The following is a 12,827-nucleotide window of genomic DNA, read 5'->3' on the forward strand; positions in this document are numbered from 1 at the left end:
AACAGATACACATGAAAATAAGGAACATGGAGGAGAGGAATAAATCAGCTATAAGGAAAAAAAGAGAAAATGACATGGAAAAAATTATCTGGGCCTCCAGGAAAAAAAAAAACAACAACAAACAAAGTTAATATTTTTTCCAAAGGGGGAAAAAAAATCAAATGGTGCCAGATTTCTTGACAATAACACCAAGCAACACAACAATGGAGCAACATTTTCAAAAAAAAAAGTGTGAGCCAAAGATTTTATAGTTCATCAAGCTGTACTTAAAGTATCTAGGCTCTAGAAGAAATTTTAAACATGCTAGAACTTGAGGAATATTGTACTTACAAGCCCTCCTTGAGTACTCTACTAGAAGAGCTTCATCCAGCCAAGAGTTGATTGGGGAGCCTTCAGCTAAAGTACTGGTGAAGAGTATTAAATATACTTAAAATATATTTAATTTTATAGCAAATGCAGGGACTAGGGTGAAAAAATAGTGTGTAAATGTTATATGTTCTAAAACATTTCGAATAGAAATAAGGCAACTAAAAAATATGAGAAGATGGAAGGAGTAGAATAAGTTCATTGGTTGTCACAAAGGCAATTAGATGGGAGTCAAAGAACATTTAAAACGGCAAATAGTAGAAGCTTAAACAAGCAAAAAGAGGTCTTTTATGGCATTACATAAAATGTTATCAGTAAAAAGGTAACCACTAGAACAGAAAACCCTTTCTAAACATAAAAAATTTTAAAAGCAAGGAACACACTCCACATGGTGAAACGCAATAAATATAGCAATGTACACACTTTATTTTTTTAACAGAAACACAGGAAAGATAAACTAGCAACTAATGAAAATAATTATCTATAGGAGGTGATTAGGAATGGGCTGGAGGCATAGGCATGGCAGCTTGGCTAATCTGAGTATACTTTTTATATAGTTTTAACTTTGAACCATGTAAATGCTTCACGTATTCAAAAGCAATAAAATTTTTAAATTAAATATGAAATTGAATAAAAACAAACTAGTTATATCACAGTGATAGCATAACCATGTAGAGAAAATAGTAATTTACGTTAACTTTTGAACATGTACTCTCAGTGGGCTATTCTAAGGACAAAGAGAACTGCAAATTTTATTCAATATGTTTTCCATTAGTAATACTGGTATTGTAGTGCTGAAACATAAGCTATATAATAAAACATATAAGCAAATATGCTAATGTTACTCAGAACCAATATTTTCACTGTAAGAGAAAAGAGAGGCAAATATAAAATAAGAAAAAAGCTTGTAATACTAATTTTTAATTGTAAACATTGATTTAAATTCATGAACTCTTAAAAATGTTATTTCCTAGCTCTGCCCACTGATATATGGCCCATAAGTAAATGGAGTTCAAATTCCATTCCCCCTAAAAGGAATAGATAGGGCTCCTTGGAGACATAGCTGATATTCCCCAGCTTTGGAATAGGACAAGTACGAGGCAAGTCTGGAACATATTGTTGTACCTGAAGCAAGGAGGACCTCAGAGACTAATGTGGTCATGTCTAACAGAACAGAAGCTAGCTTCTAGTGACCTCCACTGGCTACTGGCTTACAATATGAACATCAAAAGGAAATGTGACTGGGGAATTCCCTGGAGATGCAGTGTTTAGGACTCCACACTCTCACTGCTGAGGGCCTGGGTTCGATCCCTGGTCAGGGAACTAAGATCTCATAAGCCGTGAGGCGCAGCTAAAAAAACAAACAGAAAAGCAAAACAAAACAAAACAACAAAACTGTGACTGTAATTAGCTATAATGTTTACATTGAAGATTAAGGACAGTGATCTGGGGAAAAAAAAGAGGGCTTTGGGAACAAGAAAGGAGGGAAAATAGTCTTTTTAAAATAGAGGAATAGAAACTATATAATAAATGTAGAAGAAAATTAGAGAATTAAAAAATTTTAAATCACTATTTTGCACCTCAGTGTGATAAATGATTCAGTTAAGAATCATCAGTTGATGCTAAAACCATTGAATGAAAGGCTGGTAGGAAAAAGAACATTCCCATGGTGCCAAAATACTACCCTAAAGAATACTAATTACTAAGGGGAGAAAATGACCTTTACAATGGAAAGATCTGTTAGTCACCACCTTGACTGAATGATTATCATCAGTAATGAGACAATCTAGAATTATGTGTCTTCTAATGTGATACAATATAAAACCTAAAAGATAATCTGAAATATTCTTTCCCAAAACATTTAACCTGAAGTTAATCAAACCTACAGACTTCCAGTTTGAAGGAAATGCAAAGAATAAAGGGAACAAATCAAGGATATTGACAGATCATGGATGGATGCCAAGTGACTTACACTCTTCAAAAAGTCACATCATGGGGAAAAAAAGCCATTGGGGTACAGGGAAGGATCTTCTAGACTAAAAGAGACAATTAAATAGAAAGTATGATCCTCATCTGAATCCTGGATCAAAGCCAAAAAAACCTGTAAAAGGTCATTTTTTGAGACAACTGGAAATATCTGAATATGAACGTAGGTGATACAATAAAATTAAATTTTCTTAAGTGTGATAATGGGATTGAATTTAATTAGAAAAATGTCCATATTTTTAGAAGTGTCCTGATAAAGCTAGTATGGCAAAATGTTAATTGTTGAATTCAGGTGGAGGGCAAATGGGTATACTATTATTTCAACTTTTATATACTTTAAAATTTTTTCAAAATGAGAAGCTAGGGAAAATTTAAATTAAAAAAAAAAAGGTCTTTTAACAATGCTTACTTTGTGAGTACACGGAGATGACCCATGAATTTTTCAAAACTAAGCTGACAATCATAGCATGATTGAAGTCATTAAAACGGCAATAACAGTATAAAAACGAAATATTAAAAGCAAAAACAGGGGAATTCCCTGGCGGTCCAATGCTTAGGACCCCGCGCTTTCAGTGCCGAGACCCAGGTTCAATCCCTGGTCAGGGAACTAACATTCCGCAAACTGTGCGGCGCGGCAAAAAGGCCTTTAAGGTGAATGGAGACAAATATAAAGTAATGAAAATTTGGGGCATTATATATATATAACATCCAAAGTAAGCTTCAGATTTTAAAAGTTTAGAATTCATAGCAGTATTTTGAAACCGCCGTAAAATGAAACATAAACTCACCTCTGTCATTTTCCGTAATCCTATTAGCATCCAAGAAATATTACTGTTGCTATCTTTAAAAACCTGTTGAAGCAGCTTGCATATATTAGAAAAAGCACTTAGCATCATAATTTTTAATTGCTGTATTTACTATCCAAGCAAAATAAAATAAAATGGAACATAATAAAACTTCAGCCTAAAGGAGAAAACTTAAACCCTCAATTATTAGAAATTGTTTTTGTATATACAATGTTTTTTAAAAGAATAAACACATAAACTCACATCCACAGATTTTGTTTAAAATATACAAGTGAAGTCTGATTTAACACATTTAACTAAACCTTTTAAATACTTTACATTTAAAGTACATTTTTTTAGAGTGAATTTTCAGAACACTGTAACAGCATTCATTATTCTTTTAAATCCTCAGTAAGTTCAAGTTAAAAAAGGATGAAAGTGTGTATCTCAGGTAAACTATTCCCAAAGGAGTATCATTACTGTTTGTTTTAAAGAAGTTACTTTTAACATATTAGAAACCCTAAATAAATAAATGTAAATAAATGCATAAATGAAAAAACCTGATTAGATCCAATGGAGGGCTGATACTTAACCCCAATAAAGGATGACTGGAAATGTGGAGCTGTCAGTTAACAGTGAAGGCCTATTATGAGCCAAACTAAAGTGATGGCTACTGGTAATTTACAGTTAGCTCAGGGAGCACCCTTCTAGTTGCTAGATGGGATGCTGCCCAATTCATGAATCATCAAAAAAGCCAATTAGATCTTCTAAATAAATAAAATTAGCTCAAAATTTTATGTTAATATACAGCATAGATTAAAAGTTTATAAAATTTTAAATGTCTTTTAAGTATTCCAACATTTAATAAAATTGTAATTAAATATCAGAACTGAAAACTAAATAAATACTACATATGCTACTTAGCACTGTATCTGATTATGTTTTTCTGCCCTTGAGTCATGTTCAGAATCATTTCACAAAATTTCTGAAATAAAAAATGACAATATATAAATGTCTCCATAAACAATTGTCATTGCTTGTGTCATCCTCATCAGTTCAGAAGAATGTGTATGAGACGAATGGCCACTGTGTAAGGAATTTGGCCTTACCCAAAGAGTTCTGGCCTTTATCGTCAGGAGGTCCCAGTGAGAGGAGTGTCTTTGTTATTCATATTGGGCTCCTCAAATCACATCTTATAATTTATGCTAACATGAGCCCCTAGAGCCTGATGTCAGCTAGTTCTCCAGGGAGGGTCAGGGCTGGAGAGTGAGTTCAACCATGTGTGCAAAGAATCTATCAATCATGCCAAGTAATAAAACTTCAGTAAAAATCTGAACACCAAAGCGTGGGTGAACTTTCCCGATTGGCAGTACTTGCGTGTAGTATCATAAATTGTGGCCAGAGTATATAACATTGTCTAAGACTCCACAGGGAGTGGACAATTGGAAAGGACGACTGGAGTTTGGACCCCTCCTAGACTCTGCCCTATGTGTCTCTTCCTTTGGCTGGTTCTAACTTGTATTCTTTCTCTGGAATAAATGTGATTATAATAGCTTTCAGTGAGTTCCTTCTAGTGAATTATTGAACCTGAAGGTGAATTTGGGAAACCTCTGAATTTATAGTCACCAAGACACTCTACTATAGTACAATTTCAAATCTTTGGGATTTGAAGTTCGGCAATTTATTTCCTCTGATATTTTCTCCTCTGGAATGTGTATGTAATCAATCCTGCTTTGAAAAAATTCTCTTTTTAAGAACAGTAAGAAAGACAATTATGATTACTAACACTGGTCACTATCTGACTATGTTGAATGGCAGTGGTATCTATAAGATTTAGATTATGAGGCGTATCTGCACAGCACAGGATTCAAGGATTTTGATATACTTTCAATGAAAGTTTTACAATAAAAAAAATATTTAAAGATTTTCAGTTAGTGCTTCTGAGAAGATACCAAAGAAGGGTATACATTTAATGCTGATATTATTTTAGTAACATTTTAAAACAGCATTTTGTACAAGGTTACTTCAGTAATAAAGGTGGAAATAAAATCCTTTATATTGCTTATCATTTGATCTCTATGCATTGAATTGATAGTCACAATAGAAACAATTATATTCAAATTATGAAGAAAACTGGGAATTTCCTGGCGGTCCAGTGGTTAGGACTCCGTGCTTCCACTGCAGGGGGCACGGGCTTGATCCCCGGTCGGGAAACTAAAATCCTCCAAGCCATGCGGTGCAGCCAAAAGACAAATATGAAAAAAATATATACCGATTACTGTAATTTCTTAACTTTGAGGCTAGCAAAGAGATAATTTATTTAAAGCAAAAAAATTTTAGACTGTTATCATCATACAGGTAGAGAAATTCTAACGAGTTTAAATAAAATCCAGTCTTTCATGCTAAGGCATAGGCTAGTAAAAAGGAAGATCACACACATGATAAAGGTAACTAGAGAGGTAGGGAAAGGCTCAGTGAGTCATTTTTGATATATAGAGAGGAGACTAATTCATGGTTAAGTCAAGCACAGGTGAACAGGGAAACAAGGAAATATAGGAAAAAATTTACATAGTTATGAAAATAATCTATTTCCATAAATCTACTGAATAGATATAACTGGATACCAAAAAATGACAAAGGGAAATTTATCAATTAAAAAGCCATTTAACAAAAGACCAATTTACAGATTCCTTTGAATTATGTCCATAAAAAATTTAAATATACAAATCACAGCCCCAAACCCAAAAGAATCTTCCTAAACAAAGGAAATACACATATAGACAAATTCAGAATCCAAATCATTAAAAAAATAGTTTAAAAATCACAGTAAATTATATCTTATAATAAGAAATAAAAAACCAAAATGACAGTTATATACAATTGTTAAAGTTTCAAAATTTCAATGATGGAGCAATAGTACCATAATTTATTTAAATAAGTTCTGTTTACTAATACTTGTATAATATACCTATTTTAATATTCTGTTAGATAATGGATTTAAATAGCAAATGTTGAAACAATGAAAAAATTGAATTAAATTCTTAAAACATCCTAATTTTGCCTATGTGTCCAAAATTGTGAATTATAGTAATGTCCTCCAGAAAAGTCAGGTATTTGGTAAAGCAAGGCACATAGGACCAGGTTTTGATAAAGGTGCTTTTTCTTTGGTCCTATAATTACTTTAAATATGCTACATATCTGGGAGATCCTTAAGATGACTTTCGATATAGCATAAATAACTTTCATAAACTTTTTCTTATGTAGAGCATACATTCATATGTAATTAAATATTATAACAACGAAAGTGTAAATAAAATGAGTGATGCTAAACCCTGTTTTTAAAAACAAAACAACTCAGGTGACTATACAATGACATTTTAAAAGTCTAATAATTTGATATGTAGGAAAAGTGTATCAATTCTTAAGAATAGTTTGTATTACACTAAGTCTACTGAGCACAAAGTCAATTAATTTCCACTCAGATTCTGTCTCTTTAGATTCTAGTTTAAATATCAAACCACCTTTCCTTCTATGAAATTGTGACATTCAATATAAATTGATGTAAACATTTAAGTTTTGCATCTCTAAACTACATTTTCCACCATAAAAGTAGTCTACAATGTCTCTAAAAATCACTTATTATAGAATTGATAATATTACTGTGTTGATACATCTACATGTTGCATTTCAAAATTTTCTTCCAAAATACCATATTCTTAAGTTTTATAGAACTATCAGTTGGCACTCTTCTCCCATGAGTTAGCACATTTTTATAATGAACAAAGTAGTAACATGTAAACTCTAAAAAGTATAAGAATTTAAATAATCAAGGAGTCATCATTATAAAAGATTGATACAATAAGGCTTCTGGAGGTCATCAAAATATACAGCACACAGAAGAAAACAGCATTATCTGTATATATGACATGATCTAGGATACAGGTCCACCTTCTCAAATATGATTATCTCTTTATGAATCACAAACTACACAACCAAATCTCTAATAACGTTTTCAAACCTACTAGAAAAGCAAAATATAAATTATGCCTGTCTAATAAAAGTTTGCTTTGCAAATAGACTATTTTGCCCTTTCTCAGAACTCTTGATTACATTTTATAAACTTTGGTGGGAATCTTGAAAATTGTGTTATTTTGGACACCTGAAAATATATTACTATTGTAACTAACATGTCTGATGTCCAATAATTTGCTGTATCATTTTTTGAAGTGTTAAAATTGAGACTAAACCTGAATTAACAATTAATTATGAATGCACATTGAATTAACACGTAAGTACCCAACCAGTACTTCAGTGTGAGCTGAACATAAATCTTTATATTTAGTCTTGAATTCTGTGCATTATAGGATTTAGATTTCCCTTAGCAGTAAATAATAAGATGTAAGCCTGAATGTTGTTACAGTCTAAAAACACCATTCTCAAATTGTGGTAAAGTTATTAAATAAATACTCTAAAAGGTGGTCACTGAAAGTCATAAGTCAGAGTTCCAGAAAGTTTGCTTGGTGCCAACTTGGAATCACCAGCAGATTAATTTAAAATACTTTGTAATTTTAAGCATTTTTTAAAACTCTGTATGGAATATATTAGGCTTTTGTCCTGTAGAGGCTAGGTTTGCCTCAGCAAAGTAACACAGCCAGTCCTAATTAGCCAAGAATAGCCAACAGTTTGTAACATAGTATTTTTCAGCCAAATTTTGTTTAACAAAATCCATTAGAATTATATAAAAATATTTATTTTTTACAGATTTATACTATTAGAACAGGAGACTTTTAAAAATATATAATGTATGAAAGAAAAAAATAAATTCCTATACATAATAGGTAATTCTGTCTCTAGTCAATAATTAAATTAAACCCATATTCTAATTTTAGAAAGTATTTGTGCCCACCTGTTCATTTGATCATTTCTGCTATATTTTCTCTCCCTGAACCAATTTATTAAATAACTCATGTAATCTGCAATCTCAACTCCAGTGCTAATCAAATGGAAAGGAAACCACTATTGTAAAGCAAAGCTGTGGCTCCTTCCTGGCAGCTTTTGTAGGGTCTCAGAAAGGGAATTCAGAATTCAGCTGCCTCTCCCAGACATGCATCAGAGAATTCCTGGGAATGGTGGGTTTATGAGAGGCCTAGAAAGTTCTTCTGAGCAGCCTTGAATTTATACTTACAGTGCCATTTAAAATAATGTAATATGGCAATCTGGAATGTCTCCAAGAAAAGTCATTTTGGTCTCAATTTATTGACATCTGTACTACTATTTTTTTGGTTTTGTCAACAGTTGTAGATTAAAAGAAGTTTTTACAGATCAATGAGTAAAATATTCATCTAAAAATGCTCTAGTTATTATACAGTATATGCTTTGATAGTTCAAAATTCTCCAAATGGAGACATTAGACAATAATTATTATTTTAAATTATTATGAGTATTTAAATTACATTTTAAAACTTTAATGGAAATTAACACACACAGAAATTTATTTTAAAGTAATATTAAGGATTTATCTGATTTACAGAAAAGAAATACAATTAAGAGATTAAGGACAAAACTCCATTAGTGTAAAAGTAACTGGCTACTATCTAGCACAGGAACAACTGGATTGCTTGCTTCCAGCAGTTCTGAAGCACTAAAAGATCTTAAAATGTAGATGGAGAAATAGATGTGTATATTTCTTTACATTAAATTTAAATATGAATTTTATTGTCTGACAAATCAGACCCAGAATGTTACTTTATCAATTTTTATGCAGTTGAACATTTGCAACATATAGCAATCTTTTGTTTAGTAATCTTCTGTATAAATATAAAAATCTGAGATACATGAAAATGTTTTTCAAATCATCCTATTTCTTCACAGCTTTATAGGTAATTATAATTTTCAAACTTTGAATATCCATGTTATTTGATATATCTGTACAGAAAGAGTAAGATAAAAAACATTTAATAAGATTAAATATATCTAATTTGCAAAATTGATGTCTGACATTTGTTGTGTGCTCTTGCAAAGAATGCATAGGATATTTCTGCAGCAATCAAAAACATAAAATCTTTTTAAACTCAGATTTCAAGTTTCCTCCAATAATTATTCTAATCCCTGGAAATACTTTCAAGTTTTGATTTCTTGATGCAATAGGCATTTTGTTACATATACATATATTTTATCCTTAAACGTTCATATTTTCAAACCATTTGAACATTATGATCAGATTCAGCATGATGATTTTTTTCTTAGAATCTGTAGAAGTCCTCTGTGCAGGATTAATGTTGAGATTCCTAGTGCACCATTGTGAAAAACCAGATAAAGACAGTATTACCACTATGCTTTAGTGGGATTTCCTGCAGGTTTAGGATCATAACCATATAGGAAAGTAGCTGTTATTACAAGGATGGCTCCAAGGAAAAAGACACTAAATAGATGAAGAAGAAATGAAAAAGAGAAAATCAGATTAAAAACAAAACAAGTTATATTTCTTTACTATAAAAACAAATATAATTTGGGACAAAATGTTCCAGTAACATGGCTAACAAATACTGAGTACTTACTACATTCCAGATATTTAGCTAAGTGTTTTACATGCATTATCTCATTTAGTTCTCACAACAACCTTATAAGGAAGGACTAGCACTGTCCTCATTTGTTTATATATGAGGAAACGGGTTTAGAGAATTTAAATAATTTGCTTAAAGTCCCACGGCTTGAAGTGGGAGATAGAATTCAAACTCAGGTATGTTTAACTCTAGAGCCAAGCCTGCACTTTCATCCACTGTGCTATACTGTAGTCTCCCAAAGCAAAGATGTATAAAAGGTTGTATTTCATCTTTTTTCAAAACCATTTTTTAAAATCGAAGTATAGTTAATTTACAATATTGTGTTAGTTTCAGGTATACAGCAAAGTTATTCAGTTATACATATATGTATATATAGTATTTCATTGTAATGTGCCTTTTGCCTATAATACATTGAATAATAAGAGATCTCGATTTTTTTAAAATTTGAATATATAAAGGGAAAATTGCATTCTTTTCAAACCACAGTAAAGTTCAGTTTAAAATACAAGGTAGTAATAAGCAAAACTCAGGATTTTTATAGGATGCTTTACAAAAGGAAATAAGACTGAATGCAGGAAGACTTGGTTTCTTCTTTAGTTTATCTATCCATATATATAATATACCTTACTATAAACAGGAAATGAATTTAAACTGGTACTGGAACTCAAACTGAATGTAAACTGGAATATCAGTCTTAACTTTTAACATGTATATTCTTCAAAGTGCTGTTACAGGGACATGAATTAGTCGTGCTTTTAAAGTTTTTATTAACAGTTTGAAATCACTCCCCTGCCTCAAAAAAAAAAAATGTTCTATAAGGGAAAAAGATCACTAATCCTTATTATGAGTTAAAGGGCCCTTCATAATATGGTCCTTCCAACCTTATCTCCCACACTCCACCCCACCCCATCTATAATTCAGCCACTCCATTTAGTGAACACAACATGCCTTTCAGGGCAGTATCCTTGTAGATGCTATTCCTCTGCCTGCAGTGTCCCTCCCAAGAAAACTGCTTATTCATAACAACTCAGGTCTTAAGTCTCCAAGACTAACTCCCTTAAGCAGAGTTACTCTATGGTAACACTTTATCACACTGTAGTAAATAATGTCTTATTTACATTCTGCTCCCCTGCTCAACCATGTGTTCCTCATTCATCATTATATTCCTAGTCCCTAGCATATATAGGGAGCTTAATCATTATCTGTTATGATAAATCTAGTGTTGACTTGATGCAGATGTGTAACTTTTCAAACGCCTTGAATACATATATACATATAAGATTAAGAGAACATAAAACTTCCTATAATGTAAATATCTTGAAGAAAATTACTACCACAGGAATATTTGGTAACAATTTAGGCTGCATAAGCTTCTGACTGAGCACTTTCTTTGTCAATCATTATGAGTTTCTCTTAACTTTCCAGAAATCTGGAATTGCATAGAATCACATGCTCAGTTGGAAAGTTGTCTGATCCAACTTTCTACCCACCGTAGGAACCCATTGTATGATATTTCTAACAGGATCTACTAGACCAGGGGTCCCCAATCCTGGCCTGTTAGGAACCGGGCCACACAGCAGGAGGTGAGCGGCAGGCAAGTGAGCGAAGCTTCATCTGTATTTACAGCCGCTTCCCATCACTTGCATTACTGCCTGAGCTCTGCCTCTTGTCAGCATCATGGTGAGTTGTATAATTATTTCATTATATATTACAATGTAATAATAATAGAAATAAAGTGCACAATAACTGTAATGTGTTTGAATCATCCCAAAACCATCCCTCCCCGTAAGGCTGTGGAAAAACTGTCTTCCACAAAACTGGTCCCTGGTGCCAAAAAAGGTTGGGGACCGCTGTACTAGACTATCTACTGTCAGGAAACCCCTGCTTCCCAAGCCAGCTATTTTTTAGGTGGTTCTGAGAGAAATAATTTTGTTAAGGAAAAAGCTATCAGAATTTAATATTTCAAGGATTTGAGCCCCCTCTTTCTAATGGAATTGTGTATATACTTCCATTGCTGCATTGATCCTAGTTATAATTTATTCTCATGCCCGTCTCTCCAGTCACTGTGATCTCCTTGAAGATAGAAAATCATATCTTATTCAGGCATTCCTGTTTTTCCAGGATCTAGTACACTGGCAGGCAGACATATAATGGACACAATAAACTTTTGATAAAAGAATAAGCAAGCCTAAATACAAGGATGGTAATACCAATAAGCCAAATAATGAGCACAAAAAAAAATAGGAAAGGGAATACTGGTAATATATCAGTAGAGATGTCTAGCAGTCAGTTGAAAATAGGGATCTAGAGTTATCTTCATAGAGAGGACAGGTAAGACATGGCAGTGGATGAGATAGATAAGAGAGTGAGTGAAGACTGACAGTTACCAAAGGAACAATCAGAAAGGCAGGTACAGGGGTCAGGGGTACTACTTCTGAGAAACCAAAAAACTTTCAGGAGGTGAAATGGGTATAACAAAGGAAAATATATTATTATATTCACAATATAGATCATTGCATTTATTGGATAATAGAAGTTCTCCACAAAAGAAAGAATACATAAAGATGGAGGGCTTAGCTATCTATTTTAGGAAAAATAACCTGTCTTCTCCATCTGACTTGGTGTCCTATGCATATTCTCAAAACATTCATTCATTCAATAATAACAGTATCATTGTCTTTTCTCTTTTTATCTTCATCCCAACATACCTTACATGCTCCCTCAGAAACATGGATTTACAAACACAGGTATGTAGCTTACTGAAAAACTCCTACTCTTTTGTCCCTCTGCTGGTTTACGTGATCATTTACTTGTTTTATTCCCTGCATGATTTGAAGATTTAAAGTTAACACTTTGGCCTTATTTGATGTTTTATTTTTTTTGAAAAAGGTATGCCTTTTTAAGTTACCCTAAAAATATACAAGTTCCAAACATTCTCAAATAATATTAAAGCATGTAATTTCCCCATTTAATACGTAGGGAATAAAGCATCACTAAGACATAGGTGCTAATTATTACGGTTGTCTCAATGTAAGTAATTCATTCCCGTATCAAGTTAAAAACATAAATACTTTTAAATTCATGCCTCAGAAAAATTACAGATTTCAACACGCATGTCCCAGACCTA

General features: G+C 32.4%; 2 protein-coding genes and 1 long non-coding RNA gene across 10 annotated transcripts in view; 1 reads left to right on the forward strand and 2 right to left on the reverse strand.

Annotated features, from left to right (window-relative positions):
* The window catches only part of SLC71A1 (solute carrier family 71 member 1), a 41,107-nt gene extending 40,442 nt beyond the window's left edge, over positions 1-665 (reverse strand). The window contains exon 1 of the mRNA XM_089923290.1: positions 331-665. The gene's annotated coding sequence lies outside the window, so the exon portion shown is untranslated. The remainder of the gene's footprint in view (positions 1-330) is intronic.
* LOC149750699 (uncharacterized) overlaps positions 1-12,827 on the forward strand; it is a 34,885-nt gene that overhangs the window by 3,183 nt on the left and 18,875 nt on the right. The gene's annotated exons all lie outside the window — the stretch shown is intronic.
* Positions 773-12,827, reverse strand: part of SLC35A3 (solute carrier family 35 member A3) — a 38,404-nt gene continuing 26,349 nt past the window's right edge. For all 8 annotated transcript variants that reach the window (XM_022584245.3, XM_089894603.1, XM_089894698.1 and 5 more), the window contains one exon: positions 773-9,558. In XM_022584245.3, the coding sequence (XP_022439953.3) occupies positions 9,468-9,558 (91 nt within the window). In that variant the 3' untranslated portion in view covers positions 773-9,467. The remainder of the gene's footprint in view (positions 9,559-12,827) is intronic.

This window comes from Delphinapterus leucas, chromosome 1 (assembly GCF_059928025.1).
Source record: "Delphinapterus leucas isolate spDelLeu-1000000601 "Yukka" chromosome 1, BTC_Dleu_Yukka2, whole genome shotgun sequence".
NCBI lineage: Eukaryota > Metazoa > Chordata > Mammalia > Artiodactyla > Monodontidae > Delphinapterus > Delphinapterus leucas.